The sequence below is a fragment of the Pyxicephalus adspersus genome, chromosome 4 (assembly GCF_032062135.1).
Source record: "Pyxicephalus adspersus chromosome 4, UCB_Pads_2.0, whole genome shotgun sequence".
NCBI lineage: Eukaryota > Metazoa > Chordata > Amphibia > Anura > Pyxicephalidae > Pyxicephalus > Pyxicephalus adspersus.
The window spans coordinates 7306678-7329294 of record NC_092861.1 but is presented as its reverse complement, the minus strand read 5'-3'; the positions used below and the strand labels follow the sequence as shown (position 1 = coordinate 7329294).

Genomic DNA, 22617 nt, shown 5'->3' with positions numbered 1-22617 from the left:
TACAGTGCAGGCTCTAGGACCCATACACAGACAGATATCAGTGTATACAGTGCAGGCTCTAGGACCCACAGACAGACAGATATCAGTGCATACAGTGCAGGCTCTAGGACCCATACACAGACAGATATCAGTGTATACAGTGCAGGCTCTAGGACCCATACACAGACAGATATCAGTGCATACAGTGCAGGCTCTAGGACCGAGCAGTGCAGAGTCGGCTGTGGCTGCAGCACTGATCGGAGGAGGAGGCGGTGTAGCAGCAGCCGGGGGGATCGCAGACAGCAGTGAGGGGGACACAGGAGGAGAAGGAGGGACCCCCCATCCAGCACTGATCACCTGCCCGGGGTAAGTAGTAGAATCTGCCATGTCTTGTACTGCGCTACTGTATATGCGGGCGCCATGCATGCAGATCCCACACCCCCTTCTTCACCTTCCATGCAGAGCTGTCAGTGGGCACTGTGATGGGCAGTGCTGGGGCTCCTCAGTGTTGTGCCATCCTCATTCTCTTCCATGTCTGCCCTTCAGGCCTGGCACTGGGCATTGTCTGTGCCAAGCTGGTAACCCTTTCCTGGCACAATGACACTTTTTCCAGGAGCTGGGGGGACCCTAAAAAGGGCAGTGTGGGCACCCCAGAGATGGCAATATGGGGTGTGGGGCATCCTGGCAGTGTGTGGCCCACCAGGGATAGTATTGCCCCCCCAGGTGTGCTAGTGTGGGGGCCCCTAAATATAGCAGTGTAGGGGCCCCCATAGATGGCACTGTGGGATGTGATCTGTACCACCTGTAGCTGGGGGTTATATGGGGTGACCCCCCCCCATCCTGGGTAATATTGTACATAAACCTAGTGTGTGGCCCTCATATTTCCTCCTTGGGGGGGGGCTATAATCTTGATAATCTGTCCTCACATCGTCCTCATTTACCCCTCCTGGTGCCCTGACCAGGGACAAGGGGGAGGTTTGCTGCTACCCCCCTTTGGCATGATCTGGTGGCAGGCAGGGGGTTAATATCCCTCCGTTTAAATTCTGACCCCACCACCCCCATCCCCCCCAACCGGTTTCTATCTTCCCGTACTGTTATGCTCGCCATTGTAGGCCCCGGAGCTGCAATGTGACGCTGTTCCCAAATCCAGGCCTGACCGGTCACCCCTCCCCCTTCTACGTTCACTATTGCCAGGCGGAAAGAAGTGAATGTTTTCGGTGACATTTGGGCGCCGGATTCACCCCCCGCTGTCTTATTCCTCCATTTGGTGTTCCGCTGTCCTTTCCTGAAGCTGAATGTTCAGCGCCCTCAATTCTCCCCGTGATTCCGGAATAAAAAACTGGGATTTGGGGTCTCCTGGGGCTTAATTCACCCCAATGCTCTAAATAAATAGCCATCTGACCATGGAAAGGACCCACAACAGTAACAATGGGGACTTAGTGCTGGGGTAGGTTGGGGTAAAATTAACACCAGGAAGGTGCAGGGGGTTGGAGTTGGGCACCCAGAAGGGTCATTTAAGGTTAGGCATGGGGTAGGAAAGGGTTACGTTTAGGAGAGGAGGGGGTTTGGGCCTAGGTAAGTTAGGAAGGGTTAAAGCAGGCCAGGATTTCAACACAGCAGGTAGGACAACCCCACAAGGTAGATTATTTCCTCCTGGAAGTCACAAGAAGGGCTCTGTGCCGATGCAGGCCTTCTCTAATTACCCCATCCGCCATCATCCAATCACAAGTTACAGAAGGGGAGGAGCTAACCCATGACTTCTCCTGAAAAGTCAATATTTGCATATCCCCCCCATATTAGAATCCAGACCCCAGCGGGACTTAAAAAAACCTCCAAGGGTACAAAAAATTAGGATTTTGGGGTCAGTGATGCCCATTTCCAGGTCACCAACCAATCAGTTTACAGGTACACAGGATCCAATCGGAATAGATTTCCTCTAACTTCCTGTTTCTTGGAATATGAAAATATACATAACGAGACACAAAAAAATGCTCTAGGGTTTTATGTGGCAATGCCATTACCCAAACCTGCTCATCTGCCAATTATATTGTGAGAGGAACGTCCTATGTTTCCATCCCCAGGGCCATCTCCCTAATAGTGTTCATGTCCTCTTGTGGTCAATAAAGTTTTTGTATTGTGTTGAAGATTTTATGCCAAGTAGGAATCTTCAACACAAACCCCGCCCCTCAATTCATAATCCCACCTTTAAATCCATAGCCCAGCCTCTAAACATCTAACCCCGCCCCTAAATCCCTAACCCAGCCTCCAAATTCCTAACTCCACCCCTAAATATCTAAACCAGCCTCTAAATATTTAACTCCACCCCTAAATCCCTAATCCAGTTTATAAACCTATCACCCTATCCATAAACCAATCACTCAGCCTCTAAATCCCTAACTCCACCCCTAAATCCCTAACCCAATCCCCAAGCACAGCCCCTCACATGCCTTAAAGGGAACTTTACTTAACCTGAGAACAGATATTTGGGGTCATTACAGACTCGTTTTTTTAACTTGTTGTTATGGCGTCCATGTTTTTAAAATTTTTCTGTCCCATTTGTTTTTTAATTTTGTGAATTGCAGTAAAATGTAGATTGGCAGCTAGAGGGCGCTCTCAGCAGCTTGGCTCTATTACTCTGTAACCTGTGATACAAGATGTTGACCAGGAGGGGAGTGCTTGGTTTTTGTATAACATTGACCTTGCAAACTACAAAATGTGGGAAAAAACTCAGATCCTTCAAAAAGTTGTTTATTTTGAGGTCTTTCCTTTCTTTGCTGTTTCATATTTTCTGAATATTTGTCATTTATTTCAAGTGGAGCTGTAAGTGTAAAATTATAGAAGCAGCCAATCAGTGGTCAAATGATCTCTGTTGACTGTCATGCTGATCCATCAGCTGGAACCGTCATGGTGATCCGGCATCAGAGGCAGCCGCCGGCACTCGGCATTATGTGGCATATTGGTGGCCCCTCTGTCCCCTCCAGTACACTTGGCCCTAGGCACAGAGAGGAGGCCGGGCTTTTCAATGAGGATTTACATGGCACAGCCTGTGTATTGTGTGCGGCTCCTGGCCAATCATTGATCATTGGTAAATATTTGATGTGGAAACAGATTTGTGCGGTTGCAGCAAAGTGCCGGGGAGAACACGCGACATGTGAATGCAGCTCATGAGGAAACGGCCAATCCCAACGCCTCATTTTTTGGAGGGAACGGAAAAAGTATTAAAGCATTGTTCCTGGTATAGGCAAAAGACTAGCAATTGCACACAATGCTCTGATTTCTCTGATGTGACTTTTCTTACAACCTTCTGTATAATATTGTATGAATTATGCAGATTTGTATTTTAGCCACTAGAGGGAGCCACTTCAGACCCAGCCTGAGATGGGGCACACATGGGGAGTGCATTGTTTTGGGTCAGCTGAGTCATGGATTTGCATCTCTTTTACATACTTACCCCTCCCCTGACCTAAAAGAACCCTCCAGGGGGTAGAACTATAAAACATGGGGCCCCTCCATGTGAAACTCCTCCTTATGGTCACCCCCATGGCTAGGAGGCTCAACCATCAAAGGTCATATGCGTCCATCAAACGTCACCTAATATATGTTACCTCCTCCAGCGCAAAATGTTTCTCTTGTATTCATTCTGCTACTGAGCCTTCTCGTATGACACGACACCGAGAACTAGAGGCGGGCCAGAGGGGTGGGTGGGGGTGGGAATCCTTTAGAAGAGATGGAAACCCCAACCCTGTGCTCCCCCTGTAGTGTGTACTCTATGGACTATGACTATCATCACTAGAATGTCCATCATTTACTGTAGCGTGCCCAACAGTGGTGTAGCCAACAGCGGGCCCCTCTAAAGAACTGACTCGGGGCACCTGTCGGGACCTCTTTTGGCTGAAGAGGCACAGTTTGCACCTGCCCATCTCCGCCCCTGGTGCCCAATGTCTCCGGCCATCTTCTGTAGACTAACATGTCCAATGCCTTAGACCATCTTTGATATTACAACCATGGTCACCTGTAGAATTCCCAATGCCCCAACTGTCTTCTGTACAATGGCCATTGTCTCCTGTAACATGCCCACTCTGACTCTGACCATGTCTCTGACCATCTTCTTCATTATGTCCATGGTCACCTGTAGCATACTCATTGTTGTTGTTCATCTTCAACAGTTAGCCTGATGTAGTATGCTAAATGTCTCTGACCATCTTCTTTAATATGACGATGTAGCATGAGCAATGTCTCTGACCATCTTCTATAATATGACGATGATGACGATGTAGCATGAGCAATGTCTCTGACCATCTTCTATAGTTTGTCCAGTGTGACCAGTAGAATGCCTGTTGTCTCTGATCAAGTTCTATAGTATGTCTGTTGTCTCCTGTAGCATGTCCGGGATCTCTGACCATCTTCTTCAGTATGTTAATTGTCACAATTGTTGTTGCAATCTTCTGCAGTGTTTCTGTTGTCTTTTGTAACATGCGCAATGTCTACGACCACCTTCTGTGGTATGCCCATAGGCTACTCTAGCATGTCCAACATCTCTGACCATCTTCTGTGGTATGTTTGACCTCTTTGACCATCTTCTGTAGATGACCGTTGTTTACTATCTATGGCCATCTTCCGTATTTGTCACCAGTAGAATGCCCATTCTCTCCGATGAAGTTCTTTAGATTGTCTGTTGTCTCCTGTAGGATGTCCAATGTCTCTGACCATTCTCTGTGGTGTGTCCATGATCTCTTGTAGCATATCCACATTCTCTGTTATTCGTCTTTAGAATGTCCTCTGTCTCTAACCATCCTCCATTGTAACCTGAAGAATGCCTGTTATCTTTGATCAGGTTCTATAGCATGTCTGATGTCTCTTGTAGCATGCCCAGTATCTCTGACCGCCTTCTGTGGTGTGTCCCTCATCTCTGGTAGCATGTCCATCATATCTGACTATCTTCTGTGCTATGTTTGATATTTCAGACCATCTTCTGTAGCGTACCCACTGTCTCTGACCATCTTCTGTACTATGTCTGTTGTCTCCTGTAGAATGCCCATTGTCTCTGACCATCTCCTGCAGCATGCCCACTATCTAGGACCTTCTTCTGTGGTATGGCTGACATCTCTATCTTCTGCAGCATGCCCACTAGCTCTGACCTTCTTCTGTACTATGTCTGTGGTCTCGGACTATCTCCTGTAGAATGCCCATTGTCTCTGATCAAGTTCTGTAGTACATCTGTTGTCTCCTGTAGCATGTCCAGGATCTCTTCCCACCTTCTTTGATGTTTGATATCCCTGACCATCACCTGCAGCATTGCTACTGTCCCTGACCATCATCTGTACTATGTTCCTTGTCTCCTGCAGCCTACTCACTGTCCCTGATAATCTCCTGTAGCATGCCCACTGTCTCTGAGCTTCTCCTGTAGCATGCTCACTGTCTCTGACCATCTCCTGCAGCATGCCCACTGTCCCTTTGGTTTTATGGGTCACACTTGAGATCCTGTACATCCAATAAGTTTGTTGTTAGTACCCCCCTTTGGGGTTCTGGTGGCCCACAATGTAGTGTGTAGAAGTTAGGAGAACACTAAACCACTTTATCACCACATGGAGAGATTATGAGGCCTCCTGAATGCCTTGGTGATGTCATTAGCTCCCGGCCTAAAGATTGGCTGAGCTTTGCTGTTGTAGGAAATGAACGCACGTTCTGCATTTCCTCTCGTTTATCTGTGTCTGGCAGTCGCCTTCTGCTCTCCGTAACATAAACAGCTGGCTCCCTCGTTCCCGCTAACCTCAGCACTTACTATATTGATTATCCATAAGTTCCCCTTCATTGGAATGTCATGTTAGGTTTGCTGCCGCTTTATGAATAAAAAATGTCCCAATAGGGAATAGAAGAAGGGGTTACTTAAGGACTGCACTGCAGTTCCTCATCTGACCACAGGGGGCGCTAAAAGCAGTGGCAGCACCAACTGATAAACTTTTTGGTGCTCTTGTAGATCACCTGACCAAGTGTCCCCATTAAAAGATTCTGCTTCACTTCCTGGTTCGATGACAACTGTAAAATTTTGGATTTCCCATATGTTCTATCCTACTAACCCTCAGAGTTACAATATGCAAATTCATGAATATATTTGCTCAAATCTCTGCGCTCATCCTTACCCCTGGCGCCCCTCTGTATGCAATGATTGGTGCAGTGAAAGGGCTTTGGCTGTGGTTCCCAGATGGCACCTGCCCTTATCGGGTGCTGTAAAGATAACGGAGAGATTTATGAGGCTCCAACACCTGGCCACAGCACGGCACCTATCTCTCCGCTTCCGGCAGGCTGGGTACAACAGTCACATACTATCAGTCGTAAAAACATTTTCGTAGAAAAAGCCTTTTTTTTTTCAAAAAGGCGACATTTAAGAACATGGCAGAGTTTTCAAAGGGTGACCTCTGTGTGACACCATTGCTTACAAGTTGTTTCTCCAACTTTCTTGGTGTTGGGTAGAGTGGGGACATTCTGGAACCCCTGTCAGGTGTTTACTGCTATCTGGGGCTCTTTGGGGGCTGGGGCATATAAAGTAATATCAACTTCCGACCAATCACAACCAATTTCCATCATTGGAGGAAGAATGGTGTCAATGGGGTCACTAGGAGAATTAGGGCCCCATTTTTGTGTAAATGCATGGAATAATGCCCCATTACTGACATCAGTAGGGGGCGCATATTACCCCATCGTGGTGTTCTGGGGAAAATAGTGCCCCATCATTGATGTCAATAGGAGGAAAAGCACCCCAATGCCTGAAAAGGCCACACCTAATGAAGACTAAGTGAGACATTATTGGGGTGCTATGGATCTCTGCAGGGTGCCCTCTGCTGTCCAGCTGCCATATTGCAGGCAATAGAGAAAATGTGGTGCCGGCTTTGTGGAGCTCTCTTTGAAAACAGAGGAGGCGGCTGACTGGCTGGTCTTGTATTCATCTTCATGGGTTGGTATTGTACTATCTGTGCGTGTCGTGGGACGTGTCTGATCATTGTCTGTGGTTTGTTCTTGTTGTATTGTCTCAGAACTGGCACGAGAGGGGTCGGAATTTGTACAAACAGACCCCACCCAAAACGCAACCAGGGAGGGAAAAATTCCAGGTGTGACCCCGCATTCCTGGGGCGGTCTCTCATCAATTCCCAAGTGTGCCTACAATGTGCATTCATGGCGGTTACAACTGCCATTCAGGAAATGGGCCCTTACTTCCTGTCTTGGTGACACCCTGTCATACTTTATTACACAGGGTGTCACAGGTGAAGAAGTGGGGGTCTGGTCACATGGGGAATTCTGGCAGGGGTAGAATTGGGAACCATGCTGGTTTATGTCCTTGTAGTTCAGCCTGGAAGATGAACCCCAGATGAAGATTTTGGTTTTTAGTTTTAGGTGGAGGAGAGTTAGAGCCCCTGGCAGGGTATTATCGCATTTGTTTCCCTGCGGGGGAGATTCACCTTTTGCTTGTTTGTATTACAAAATGGTTCGGGAGGTCCGGGACTTTCTGATCCTCCTATTCAGATAAATCTGTTATTATAGCCTGCAGAATCTGATCACCTGAGTCCTGGAGGGTTCTAGAGAAGCAGAGAGAAGAGGAGGAAGAGAAAGGAGAGGGAAGGAAGAGAAGGAAGAGGAACGAAGAAGAGGAGAAAAGTGTGTGGTAGTGGAGAAAAAGAAGAGAGGAGAAGAAAAAATGAGGATAAGGGGAAGGAGGGAGAGGAGGAGAGAAGGTGGGGAAAGGGAGAAGAGAAGAGGGTGAAAGGGAGGAGAGAAGAGAGTGAAAAGGGAGGAGAGAAGAGGGTGAAAGGGAGGAGAGAAGAGAGGGAAAAGGAGGAGAGAAGATAGGGAAAATGGAGGAGAGAAGAGAGGGAAAAGAAAGGAGAGAAGAGGGGGAAAGAGAGGAGAGAATAGAGGGAAAAGGGAGGAGAAAAGAGTGGAAAAAGGGGGTAGAAGAAAGAAGGAGCAAAGAAAAGGAAAAGGGAAGAGAGAAGGAAGGGAGAAAGAAGGAGAGAAGAGGGGGAAAGAGAAGAGAGAAGTGAGGGAAAAGGGAGGAGATGATAGGTAGAAAGGGAGGAGAGAAGAGGGGGAAAGGGAGGAGAGAAGAGAGGGAAAAGGGAGGAGATGATAGGTAGAAAGGGAGGAGAGAAGAGGGGGAAAGGGAGGAGAGAAGAGAGGGAAAAGGGAGGAGAGAAGAGGGGGAAAGAGAAGAGAGAAGTGAGGGAAAAGAGAGGAGATGGGAGGTCGAAAGGGAGGAGAGAAAAGAGGGAAACGGGATGAGAGAAGAGCGGGAAAGGGAGGAGAGAAGCGCGGGAAAGGGAGGAGAGAAGAGAGAGAAAAGGGAGGAGAGAAACGAGGGAAAAGGGAGAAGAGAATACAGGGAAAAGAGAGGAAAGAAGTGAGAGAAAGGGAGTAGAAGAGAGGAGAAAGGAGAAGGAAGTAGAAGAAAGGAGGAGCAAAGAAAAGGAAAAGAGAGAAAAGGAAGGGGAGAAAAAGGGGGAAAGGGAGGAGAGAAGAGAGGTAAAAGGTAGGAGAGAATAGAAGGAAAAAAGAGGAGAGAAGAGGGGGAAAAAGGAGTGGAGAAGAGATGAAAAAGGGAGTAAAGGAGAAAAAAAGAGGGAGAGAGAAAGAGAGGTGAGGAGAAGAGAAGAAAAATGGGTAAGAGGGGAGAGGAGGAGAAAAGAGGAAGAGACCAGGAGAGGAAAGAATAGGGGGGAAAAGTTAGAAGGAGGGAGGGGGCATGAGACAGGGAAAGTGAGAGGGAAAAGGGAGAGAGAAGAGGAGGTGAGAAGAGAAAGAGAGAGGACATGTGAGGGAAAAGGTGAAAAAGTAGGGAGGGAGAGATGAAAGGAGGAGAGAAGAGAGGGAGAAAGGGAAAAGAGAAAAAGGAGGAAGAGGTGAGAGGAAAAAGGGTAAAGAGAGAGAGAAAGGGATAGGAGAGGAGGAGAGAAGAGGGCCAAAGAGAGAGAGAGAGATTGTGAGAGGAAAAAGGGGAAAGAGGGGAGAGAGGAGTGGAGAGGAGAGGTGAAAAGCAGGAAAAGAGAAGAGGGGAAGACTGGAGAGAAGGGGAAAATAAGGAGTGTAGGAGAGGAGAAGAGAAGGGGGAGGAGAGAGAGAGAAAAAGAGACATAAAAAGAGTTGTAGGAAGAGAGAAAGGGGAGGGAGGGAGAAGAAAAAGAAAAGAGAGGGAGGGAGAGGAGAGGGCCAGCAATACAGGAAGTGACTCTCTGTGAACTTGTCTCCTGTTAAAGGGACAGCCACAGTCCAATCTTCGTCCTTGTGTTGCTGCAGGGCCTGGTGGAGGGAAGGGGCATTGGAGGGACATTTACCATGGATGGTGCTTGATGAGACTTCCACAGAGTAAGTTGATCCCAGGAGAGTGGTGTGTGACACTGGCAGGTGACGGATCACTGGGATCTATTAATATTATTTATTTCACCTGTGAAAAGTCGGTGAATGCTGATCTGGATTTAAAGGGGCTGCTGGTCATTTCTTATGGTGTAAATATGGTGATGGCATTCTTTACATTTATATATATAAATCTATTTATAGTGGTGTTTAATCCTATCGTCCTTTTTATGTTGTTTTGTTGTTTTTGTTGTTTTTTATCATTTTTGTTGCTTTTATTGTTTTTTTTTCTGACATGCCCAATGGGGTTGGCAATGTTTGCTGGGTACAAATGGTGCTCTGCCAGCTTCTTGTAATCGCACACAGAGGTTGCCCCTCATTATTTCTTTCTATCAGTAAATCCTGTGACCAGAGCGCTGTTAAACAAGACAATGTGTTGACAGCTTATACTGATGTTGGTTTTAGCTCAGCAGTTGAAAGGGTTCTGTTTACATTTTCTTGCACTCAGTGTAATTTGTACTGCTAAAGTGCTGTCACTCAGATGAGACAGCCTGCAGACGGCTTATCCTGATGTTAGTTTTAGCTCAGTAGTTGTATTTATTATTCACCCATCCACATAACGTATCTCTTTTTGGGGTCCAGTCACCAGGCATTGAATGAATGAAACGTGTGTAGCGTGTCCTCCTCCATGCCTACAACTTCTACCCATCTCTGGTAATACGTCTGCAGCCTCTGATGGGGTCACATTTGGGGCCCCCTAAAGCATGTAAGTTGACCTTGTTTGCTGGGATGGTTCAGAACATAGTTTTGGGGCCCCATAGCAGTCACATCATCTGCCATAGCTATGTGACCCCTAGCTTTTCATTACCCATGCCATGGTTTGCCCCTTTCCACATCCAGGAGAAGTTCAAAACCTCCATTCATAAGACTTGGGGAAGGCTTTGTTCTCGGGGATGTACCGTGCACTGTGGCGCCATCTTTACCACTGGTATCAGTGAATTGGTAAACTGTTGGGTGCACTCCACAGTTCGAGAAATTCCGAGGTCTATTTTAGACATGCCGACATAACCAGTGTGGTTAGCTTCATGGAGCCCCTATATTTGCCCAAGATGAATGTCTCAGGCACAGTTTTAGTCGGGACCTCCAAGGGTGACCTCAGGGGGAGGCTTTATAGTGATTGATGAGCGTTGTGCCGTGCGGTTGTGGTTGGGTCATCACCTGGTCCTCTATTCACAACCGTTCAGCTGCAGCTCATGTCCCTATTCAAGTGAATAGAAGCCGCTTGCTCCTCAGAGGCGGGCAAAGCTACGTCCAAGAACCACGCCCCAAGCTCAAAAATAAGCAATTAGAATTGGAGAACAAATGTCCAAAGGAGGAGCCACCAAGGTGTATATATGAGATGTCCCGATACAGAAATGAGGAATTGTCGGACTCCAAACACCCCGCACGTTCCCTTTTATTAGAAGGACTCTGATTGGCTGGCGCTGAGCTGCCATCAATAACATTTGTCATTCTTGGATTCTGCGTCTCTCTGTATATAATATGCTCCGTAGCAGCTGCTGGCTTCAGTCTAAACAATCCGGTTTATTTGAAATATTTTCCCAGGGCGGCCGTCACGGCTTGCGTGGAAGCCAAGGAGCAGGGAAGGGGTTAAACGTAATGACAGCATTGCGGCAGCTGCAGGGTTTTGCTGCGTTGTTGTCGCTGCGCTTAAAGGAACCCCCAGCATAAAAAATAATCTCCATTGCTCATTTATGCAATCTGGCTGAATTTGTGGTGTACATTGGCCCTGACTCATGCAAAGTGTGGTTCATTTCTCCAGACAACAACCGCAAGATTCACAAATTGGGGTCAATTTTATTATTGATGGTTTTTAATTTTTTTTTTTTATCCACAGAAAATCTTTATTTTTAAAATTATTTAATATAAGGGCCCCCAGGAGGCTGCTGTCCAGTTATGATTGGAGCAGGAAGCTGTGGGGGTGACTTATCTCTCTTCTCTCTGTCCTATGACTGATTCAGCTGTGTGTATAATCTAAGCTTTACCTATTCCCGCTTGTTGGAGATAGAACATATTAGGTATATATAGGTTTGGGTCTAGTGAGGACTGTTTATAAACAATTCAGATATATTTAAATATTGATAGATTCAGATATATTTTATATTAATGTATGTCTATAAATATATATATATATATATATATATATATATATATATATATATATATATTTATATACGATATACGGTAAATATTTTATATTAATATATATATCGGTTATATTATTATTATTATTATTATTAATAATATTAAGCAGGATTTATATAGCGCCAACATATTACACAGCGCTGTACATTAAATAGGGAAGTTATATAGAAGTTATATATATATACTTATATGTAAATATGGTAAATATAAAAATAAATGTCTTCTTCTGGTCCATTATCATCTAATCACAGTCTGAGGGGGGGAAGATAACCTGTCTGCTGCTGGTCCTTAGCTGTCCAATCAGTCTGGGATGGTGACTTAACTTTTTGGGTCCGTTATCATTCAATCACAGTCTGAGGGTGAGCTTGGTACACACGTGCAATAATTGTCGTTGGAAAGGATCTTTCAATGACTAAGGACTGCATGATGCATGAACAAGTGCTGTACATACAGCACCGTTCTGCTCTATAGAGAGAGGAGAACGACCGAGCGACACCCCGCTGTGCGCTCTCCCTCTTCGCTTTCATTACAATCGTTCATAGTCCATTGTCCGTGGATCATGGCGGTCATTTGGACGTTGGACAATGGGCGCTGTACACACGCCAGATTCCCCTCCGATATCGGCCCTGAGCCAATTATCGGACCAGAAGCATTGCAAGTGTGTACGTAGCCTGTACGTAACTCCAGCAGATAAAAGTAATATCAATGGGCTGGCTTTGCCCTTAAGGCTGAATGGAAAGGAATATAAATCATTTGGCAGGTAAAGAAGCTCCAAAATACACGTATATCAGGGTCAAATGTGTTTGGGGCACAGTTATTACATTAAGAATACATTCGCCCAATCTGGCCATCTACAGTTGAACTAAGGAGGAATCTTATATTTCTAGGCCCCTTACATGAGCCCGGCCAAGCTTGAGGGAAGCCAGTCCAGTCCAAGGACTTTTCTTAAAATTGGGACATACAACCGGGTCCAATGATAGTCTGTCTTCTGCAGCTTTGGAGAACTTTAATAAATCAGGTCCGTGGAGTCTCTTTATATTCTTTACATATCGCCTTTATAGCCCCATGTGCAAACATATCTTTCAGAACGGCGTGTTTGTGTAATTTGCAGAATGGCGTGTTTATATACACGTGTGTGTATGTAGAGTCAGAAATCAGCATGGCCTCGCTGGGACTTTCGCAACGGCTGGAATGAAGTTTGACTTGTCTTCTGCCTGTAGGATATGATTAACTAGGAAAGGGGTTGGGTGGTGTGAAAAGTGTGTAACCTAAGCTGCCCTTGGTTAGCCATTAAGCACCTCAATGGCATTCTTCTTCAAGGCAAACAATAACCTGCAGGGTGGGGAGAAGAATGTGACAGGGGGGTCTGGACTCCTCCATTGAGGCAGAAGAAAAATACATCTGTTTTACTATTAATGTTTCATCATCTATAAAAATGTGTTGGATTGATTTATTGTATAGATCAGGTTTTCTTTTCCCAAAGGACCCCTTTAATTTTGGATCCCAGTGAACTCCTGCTAAAATGAACTAGTTATTGGTGGGGTGAAAGCCCCCTACAGTGTTGTTCAGATTGCTTTTACTGACAGCTTAGAAGAGCCATGATATCTTCTTCTTATGGCTCTGACAATTGGCATTGACCCAGAACTTTGTAGGCACAATCCGATAGAAGGTCAGTCAGCCTAAGCTCAAGGACCCCTAACAATCTCTGTAGGAACCTTAGGGTTCTACAAGACTCTGGTTGAGAAACACTGTCCTGGGGTACTCTAGGGTTCTACAAAAATCTAGTTGGGAAAAACTTCTCTAGAGGAACCCTAGGGTTCCATAGAACCCTGGTTGAGAAATGCTGTTTTAGAGAAATTCTAGGGTTCTATGGAGACCTGGTTGGTAAACGCAGAACTAGAGGACCCTAAGGGTTCCACTAAACACTAGTTGAAAAACGCTGTTCTGGAGGAACTTCAGGGTTCTACATAACCCTAGTTGAGAAATGCTGCTCTGGAGGACCTCTAGGGTTCCATGAATCACTGGTTGAGAAATGCTGCTCTGGAGGAATTTTAGGGTTCTACAAAACACTGATTGGGAAACACTTTTCTGTAGGAACCCTACAGTTCTACAGAATCCTGGTTGAGAAACACTGCCCTGGATGACCTCTAGGGTTCCATGAATCCCTGGTTGAGAAATGCTGCTCTGGAGGAATTCTAGGGTTCTATGAAACTCTGATTGGGAAACACTTTTCTGTAGGAACCCTACGGTTCTACAGAATCCGGGTTGAGAAAGACTGCTCTGGAGGACCTCTGGGGTTTTGCAGAATCCTGGTTAAGAAACACTGCTCTGGAAGCACTCTAAGGTTCTACAGGATCCTGGTTAAGAAACACTGCTCTAAAGGATCCCTAGGATTCTTTGGATCCCAGATTGAAAAACACTGCTCTGGAAGAACTCTAGGGTTCTACAGGATCCTGGTTAAGAAATGCTGCTCTAAGCATCCCTAGGGTTCTCTGGAACCCTGCTTGAGAATGGCTGACACAGATAAAGATATGTTAGGAGACCTCCCACAAGCAAGCAAAGGAAGGTATACAATTGGTGGTGACATTTTTGGCACTTCTTGTGGTAGACTATGCAATGATACCCCAATGTTTTTGGATGCAATTCAGTTTTAAGTGACAGAAACTCTTTTTAACCAACATCAGTGACCCTCTTTGACTTATCTTTGCACTTCTCCACCAAAGTTTTATCGGATCCCTCACATAATCCCTGGTTCTTCTGAATGTAGGGCGGGGGGACATGTGGCCTTCTTTCAGGATGACACTTAACAGGTCCAACCACTATTCCATGAGTGAGGAAATGACCTTGTCAACTCTGTGTGAGCTCCTCTTCCATCCAACAATGGATTTGACTCCTGGGAAGAACAGGGAAGTCCAGGAAAGGTATAAGTGGGTGGCTGGGTGGGTTAATGAGAGACTTTGTCACCTTAACTTAAAAAGACAAAGTGATGAAGTGTCTTTAAAGTGACTCTACAGTTGCAGGTAATTTGGTGGAAGGGACCGGAATCTACCTATATAGTGCCTCCAAAGAAATGATTAATACCAGATGGTATTTCTAGGTACAGAGATACAATAGATGCTCCACCTACCTCCCAAATTTCAACCCTAAAGGCTTGGGCACCCAATGGCAAGGCTGGAGTGCTGTTCTTTGAGGAACTCTCTGCCAAGGTTTTGACCCTCAAGAAGTACAGAAATTCAAGCATTCTTGTGGTCAAAGGCGGCCATGACGGCAGGATTGCTTTCATTATTATCAAGTTACCCTAAAAGAACTTTTTAGGCTGCCATGAGAGCTAATACTACAAATTTTGGTTCCCAGTGGCAGTCATGTCATAATGCTTTATGCTCCTATTTATGAGTAGTGGGGGAGGTAAGAACCTCTCTCCATTTTTTTATTGGTATTTATGGAAATTTCAACAATCCTTTGCAAAATTTAACCTTGCTTAGTTGTTCTTTTAAAGCTACAGCCTGCATTCACCATGAACTGTATTCATTGCACCCAGACAAAAGGTGAAGGGCACTTTAAGGGTTTCAAGAGAGATTCTTGAAACTTGTTCATTGCTTTGTAAATGATTGTTAAAGTTGATGTTTCATAGATTAAGTTTAAAAAGCCAGAATGAAACAATGCTTGTTTGTTATGGGCCCTGGAGGAATCTTGTATGGGGGGGGGGGGTTTCTCTTAATAAAAAGCTTTTTCCCCTTTACCTGCTCCATTTAGGTCTATGGGTCTTGCTTGCACAGGTGCTGCGAAATGTAGACATGAGGGGGGGGGCATTAATATCTTGGTAAGAAGGATTTGGCAGAGGGGGAGGGAGGTTATTTTAGGTCAGGGAAGGGGGTGTGATTGTTATCTGGTGTTAAGCTACATGCAGGTGCTAGATAATTGCTCAGGTGGAACTCCAGCAGTGTACAGCAGTCCCCCGGAGTCATTCTGTGATTCACCACAGTGTTCTCCCCAGACCCTTTTAGCTGGGTGCACCACCCAGCACTTTTTTAATAACCACCTGGCTGTTTTGGGGTGGTTACTGAAAAGTTGGGTCATAAAACAGCGGCTACCACCCACCTACAGCTTTTTCCCACCCAGCTTCATAAAAATCTGGGGTAAATATTGCACCAGGCGGGTCACAAAACGACAAACCAGAGACAACCACTTGACCTAATGCCTAAAGTTCATTATAGGCATGGTGACACTGCTACAGTGATATTGGAGCAATATCTCCATATTTGTTAGGTGTAGGCAGGTTCTATTGTTGGCTTCTTCTGGGTTTGGGACTTGCTTGACCTGACTCGGATGATGTAGAGTGCCTCCCATGCATACACATCGGTGTTCATTCATCGCATCACCCAGCACATTCCAGGATTCTACTAAGCTATATTCTGGAGGAGGAAGGTAAAAATCGTTCACATTTATAAAGCAGTGAATGTGACATTCACCAAACTGGAGAATCTTGCAGGTGCATGTGTTCTCAATGACTGTGATTGAATCCACTATTACTGTAAAGAAGCCTTTCCTGTACTCCTTGCAGAACTGTGCTGCAGCCATCTCTAGCTATGGAAAGTTACTTTAAAAAGAATAGTTGACTTTTACTATTGTTTGTGATTTTGTTGGAGGCGGCCAACTTTTCATGAGACATTTTTAGCAGAAGAGAAGGCATTAGCATGTTGGCGGTAGGAGGGAAGGGATGAGTTGTTGCCGTCTGCTTTCTCCTCATTCCTCCCTCTGGCTTTCTCTGGGTTTTTTACGTGGTGCTCGATGAGCTGTCTCCTGGTCAATGTCGTGATGGAGAGTAGGAGGTCTCCCACTGCCCGGGGAGCTGCGGGGTCCTTATATAAAGCATGGCTGGGGTGGGGGGATTATTGGATGGTGACGGTCACAGTGCACTGTGGATCCCCTGCAGATTGCTCATAGCAGGTAAGACATTTCTCTTGTCCATTCTGTGGGTTGGGAAAGAGGGAAGGAAGCAATAAGTGTCACAACCCCTCAACCCTTACCCTTCATTTACCCCTAACCTGTCCTTACAATTTACCCCTAACCCTGAAAACAAAAGGGTACTTTATATAGGGGGGTATTTTAGCTGTAGGCTGATCCCGGTGGACCAGGTTGGTGGCTTCATTATTCTCTACGGCATTTAAAGTGTATTTGGTTATATTTAGATTTGGAATAAGAACGTTTGGAACCCCTGCCAGGTCTTTATTACCCCACTGACAACATTAATGCTCTCTACTTGTCTGGTGATCATTGCCACTGAGGCAGAACGTGGGAAATCTTGTGATAAGGCCGGTGACACCTGGGGGGCTTCATCTTAATTCTTGCTGTGTCTACAGAACTGAACACAAAATTCCTTTCTTCGTCTAAAGGAATCTAAATCTATAATGGATAGAATTTGGCTTCTTGTATGTCATAGGTACCCCAGCAGTAAGATTGTTTCCGGGCTGCTCTGATCTCCATAGACAGAATAACCAATAAATGGTCATCTTAAAGTGGACCTGTTTTTCCCCATGCCCTGCATACGCACAAGGGGCTTTCCCACAATGTAAAAAAAGTGCCAATCTCAGCCATGCACAGTGAGTTTGTCACTTTATTTACATTTTCAGTAGGAAATGTCACCAAATCTTATGACTGCGGAGTGCAAGGTCTTATGACTTAAGAGGAACCCGGAAGAAGACTCCGGTGCCTGCTGGTTCCTTTGCATTGGAAATCCAGGATGTCCAAAAAATCCATCCAAATCCAAAGAATGTTCTGCTTTAGGATCGGAAGAAAAGGTTACAAAATGACTGAGAATGGAGGGATGGAAGGGATCAAAAGACAGAAAAGGGGAGAAAAAAAAGTGGAGAGGGAAATATAAGATTGAAGGGGAGAGGAGAAAAGAAAAATGGGGAGAGATGATGGTATGAGAAAAAAAAGGAAGGAAGGGAGGGAATGAAAGGAAGGAGAGGAAGGATAGGACGAAAGGAAAGGAAAGGAGGGATAGAATAGGAAGGATAGGAAGGAAAGGAAGGATAGGAAGAGGAGGAAGGATAGGAAAGAAATGAAGAGAAGGAAAGGAAGGATATGAAGAGGAGGAAGGGAAGGGAGGAAGGATAGGAAAGGAAGGGAGAGATGGAAAATAAAAGATGGGGGGAGAACAAAAAGGGGAAAAGATAGATGAGGGTAGGAAAAAGAACAGAGAAAAGGAAAAAGGGAGAAGAAGAAACAAAAAAGGGGAGAGAGTAAAGTGAAATGTGGCTGGGGAGAAGATAGATGGATGAGAGAAAGAGGAGAAGGAAGGAAAGACAATGGAACAAAGAGAGATGGGAGGAGGAATGAGGAAGAGAGAGAATGGAGAGATAGTGGGGGGGGGGGGAAGAAGAGAAGAATATATATCCATATATAAATTTGAGGTTGCTGGGGGTTCCTTGAGCAATCAGCAGTTTGCTCCTCTCAGGTCAGTTTAAGTGACACCAATTATATTTCCGGCTATCTGTAAGGGTGACATTCTTCCCACTGGCCAGCAACTTAAGAGGAATTCTTCCCACTGACCTCCAATTTTATGTAGTGTGAGCTGTGGATATTATATAGTAGTTTATAAGTTTAGTTTTTTAATATAGTGAATATAGGAGAGGTTCTCTGAAGATCTGAGCATTATTTGAAGGCCCCCCCCCCAATGTTATAAAAGTATAGAAAGGTTGCTGTATAGTAATGGAGGTCAGAAGAGGAGATGCAGTGAGAATAAAACATGAATTCTTATCACCATTTCCTCCATCCGTTCTCAGGTCAGGTGTTCGGTGTTCTATCCACAGCGACCACAAACATGCATTATGAGATTTCTCTCTACATGGAGGGCAACAACTGGGAAACAAAGCTGTGGAGTGGGGAAATAGTGTAATGAAATTTAGAAAATGCTCCAGGGGTGTCCCCACGGGGTCCTATTGTATTGTATTGATTTATTGACCCCATGTAGGACCCCGGTATGTCAAAGAAGAAACAACACAACCTCGAGGTTAGACCAACACCAGAACAGGGAATATCTCCCACTTCCTTTTACCCATGTAACAGGCAGAGCAGGAAATAAAGGAATATTTCCCCAGTTCCTCTATATTAGATGTTAGACAGAACAGGAAATAAGAGAACATCTCCCCACTTCCTACGTATTGGACACCAGGAAGAACCAAAAATGAGGGAATATGTCCCACTTCCTGTATGTTTGATGGATGTTGGATAGAACAGGAAAAGGGGGAATATCTCCCAACTTCCTGTATATTAGACAGGTATTAGATAGAACAGGAAATAAGAGAATATTCCCCCACTTTATACGTATTGGACACCAGGAAGAACCAAAAATGAGGGAATATGTCCTACTTCCTGTACATTAGACAGGTATTAGACAGGAAATAAGGGAAAAGCTCGCCACTTCCTCTATATTAGAAAGATGTCAGACAAAGCAGGAAATATGAGATGTCAGGAAGAACCAATAAGGAAGGAATATCCCCCACTTCCTGTATATAAGACCACTTCCTGTATATAATTGCTGCATATTAGACAGCTATTGTACAGAACAGGAAGTAAGGGAATATCCCTCCATTTCCTGTTTATTAGATTAATGGAAGGCGGCTCCCAGCAGCATTCTCAGGGCTACACAATGGAGGCTTTTACAAATGTAATATACAAAGATTGATATTAAAGTCTGGTGACAGGGTCTCTTTAATGGAATTCTGGTTATGCTGGTTCCCTGGCTGTCTTCTCAGTTTTCCTTTTATTTTTATGATCACCTCCGGGGTCAGTGTCCTACATTCCCAATCATGCCGATCCCCTGGCTCAGGTTTTCCCGCCATCTCTGGCGCAGCACTAAGTGGTACAAGGAGTTAATGATGGAAGCTGTGACTTAGCAGGTTGTGACGTGTCTGTACACACAGATGTAATGACACAGAGAAAATATTCAGCTAATCCTGGGACTGACACCCCCCAGGGACGGTGACAGCCAAATAACATCTATTTGTGAGATCACAGCCGTGGAAAGTGAGATGTCGAAGCAAAACGCCAAGCCCCCTCCTCTGATATGCGGCTGCTGTGTACGCCTGGATGCAGGGGCGTAACATGGAGAAATGTAAAGAGGCCCTGCTGTGGAATCTTTTTTACATTTATCATAGAGGGGACTAAGAAAAAAACATTTTCTTTTTTATGATCCAAGAAACTATGAAATATTTTTTAATTAGTATTTGTCATTCCCTTTTTTAGGGTGGCACTAATTTTTCTTTTCAGCTCTCTGTTTGCCTATTTATAGTTGAAAAAAAGCTTTGTGTTAACAGGCTCTGTAGCTCAAGGTGTGATTTATACACAGATGGGGGTGACTAATCCTTTGGAATCAAGGATGGTTCTGTTTTGAGGTTTCAGTTAGACATATGAAGCCATTTAGCCATATAGAGCAGATAGCCACCCCCATGGTCTGTTATAAGGAAACCACCTGTGCTCTGTGAATCCTTTATCCTGCAGTGCATGTTTATTGGGAAAACATATAGCTTTATTTTTAGATAAGATTATACTTGTCTTTACTGTAAGTTATAAACTATACTATAAGGGAAGAGGAAGCCTTGCCCTCCGAAGACTGTAGGCCTGATTGGCCAATCACCAAGCACCATAGAAGAAACATCACATGAAAGTCAAATGCTCCCCAGTACCAGGTATTATATTTATCTCATAATGATAGGGCATTTGATATAAAAAGGGAAGAAATGAATGCTGCTAACAGGGCCACCATCAAAGCACTGAATTTTTGCAAGTCCGGGTATTACCCTGTAAAAGTGTCCGTGGCATCATTGAGGTGTTGAATGGGCCTATTAGCTCCACCTACTACAGGCTGCCTGTAGAAATCCACTGTACAAAGCGGAGATAAGACCAGGTACCCTGCACAAAGAGAGGGAGCAGCAAGGGCTGGTATTTGTTAGAGGAAGTTCCTGCACAGAGGCAAAGTTTCTGGTTAGACCTGATTTGCACTGAGAGGTCACATGACGACCTAATATGGCTACACCAACATCAAATGGCTCAGGACTCTACACACTGGTTTCATATACAGACATTTTTTTAAACCAGGTGGTAAGAAATTGTAGGCTGGTGGCAGTGACCCATCTCTTCAGTAACACCCAAAACAGCAGAGTGGTTCCTAAAAAGTGCCGGGCGGTGTGCCTGGCTAAAAGGGGCTGGGGAGAATCCTGCATGTAGATTGTCTTAATATTCTTTCAGGAAATGTCATTGGGGATTTCCAGATTGGTTGATTATTTTTTTCTTCTTTATGTTTAGGAGAAAGGAGAAAAAATCTGCAAAAATTGAAACAAAAATAAATCATCAAGAGACCGCAATACACAACTTCCAACTGGTGCTTTTTTTTTCTAGAAGAGACCTTCAAATCCTTGCACAACATCTGGATTTCATTACGCTGGATTTTAAGCAAATTTCCCTGTGGATTCTCCTACATCTGGGCAAGTGATCTACCCCACAGGATTTCCCTCTTCCCTAGTTGTCCGATTCCTGGAATACAAGTTCTTCTTCCTCCCTAGGACGTTGGGTTTTTACGGGATACACTTCCAATGATGCCGTCCAATGGCACCATTCTCAACACCAGCAGCCCCAGCCCGGAGCCAGAAGTTCTCCAAACGCACAAGGTAAGTGATATGTTGGGTGGTGCAGCCTCCATGTTGTGGTCTACAGGCTTTGTTGTCAAGGCAAGGCCCTCAAAGATCCTCTGACGTTACCTCCATACTTTTTTGAAGGCCATCCAATGTTTTTGTGTTCTAGTTCCTGCCTTGTAGTGAAAGATTCTCAATGTGGTAAGATATATGACGCTCATTCTGTATAGTCAGCATTTTCATGGGAAGTCCAACTGTTGAGGATATTTTATACAACTGGTCAAAGATGCATTTCACGACTTGTGAAAGAAAAGGTTCCTTCACAAAAATGTGAATGAACCTCCAAGATCCCCAACTATGATTGAAATGGATAAAAGTGGTGGCAAAGTTTTCTTCTGCAGGTGCTTTTTGTGTTGAGATTTCTGACATTTCTGAAACCCAACACGGATCATCTCATGGACGGTAGGCTGCTCCACCAATGGAAAATGTTGGCCATGGGATCCAGTTTGGATCTAGTTTTAGGGAATACGGGTTGAAGTGCATAATTATTTTTCCTGATGTGGAATAGGTTTTATGGCCTGAAATCCATTTTGGGATGGGAATTCCATTAAAAGGGGTTGGAGTGGTTTTGTCACTATTCTATTAAGTCCGCATCTTGGGTGAGGGACTCGAATCCATGTTCTGCTCTCCTTTATTAAAAAAATGCTAGATGCCTGACTTCAATATGTTTGAGTTATTGTCAACAAATAGAATTGTATATGGGTCACCAGCAAGTGTAAGGGATCCTGAATACCCTATATAGACAGAATTGTGGGATGCTTCACTAGAGAATCAGAAAAGGAGGAAGTAGGTCCTGATTCTCCTGTATAGATAGAACTGTGGGGTGCATCACTAGAGGGTCCTCAGCACGAAAAAGAACATCCTGGTTTCACCAATGTGGATGCTGATGTGGGGTGTATTACCCAAGGGGTCACCAGGAGGAGGAAGGAGGTTCTGATTCCCCTATATAGAAAGAAATGTGGGGTCACCAACACTAGAGGGGTCACCAGCAGGAGGAAGGAGGTCCTGATTCCTCTATATAGATAGAATTGTGGGGTCACCATCACTAGGGGAGTCACCAGCCAGAGGAAGGAGGTCCTGATTCCTCTATATAGATAGAATGTGGGATCACAATCACTAGAGGGATCACCAGCAGGAGGAAGGAGGTCCTGAATTCTCTATATAGATAGAATTGTACGGTCACCATCACTAGAGGGGTCACCAGCAGGAGGAATGAGGTCCTGATTCCTCCATAAAGATAGAATTGTGGGGTCACCATCACTGAAGGGGTCACCGGTAGGTGGAAGGAGGTCCTGATTCTTCTAAATAGATAGTATTGTGGGGTCACCATCACTAGAGGGGTCACCAGCAGGAGGAAGGAGGTCCTGATTCCTCTATATAGATAGAATTGTGGGGT

The 22617-nt window shown here is 44.9% G+C and overlaps 1 protein-coding gene across 4 annotated transcripts in view; it reads left to right on the top strand.

Moving 5' to 3' along the window:
- Positions 1-233: 233 nt before the first annotated feature.
- DNMT3A (DNA methyltransferase 3 alpha) overlaps positions 234-22617 on the top strand; it is a 124322-nt gene continuing 101938 nt past the window's right edge. For 3 of the 4 annotated variants that reach the window (XM_072407306.1, XM_072407304.1, XM_072407302.1), the window contains exons 1-2: positions 234-345; positions 20836-21197. In XM_072407306.1, coding sequence (XP_072263407.1) covers positions 21123-21197 — 75 coding nt within the window. In that variant the 5' untranslated portion in view covers positions 234-345; positions 20836-21122. Of the gene's footprint in view, positions 346-9178; positions 9334-20835; positions 21198-22617 lie in introns of those variants that run through there. The other variant, XM_072407303.1, reaches the window with a different exon arrangement.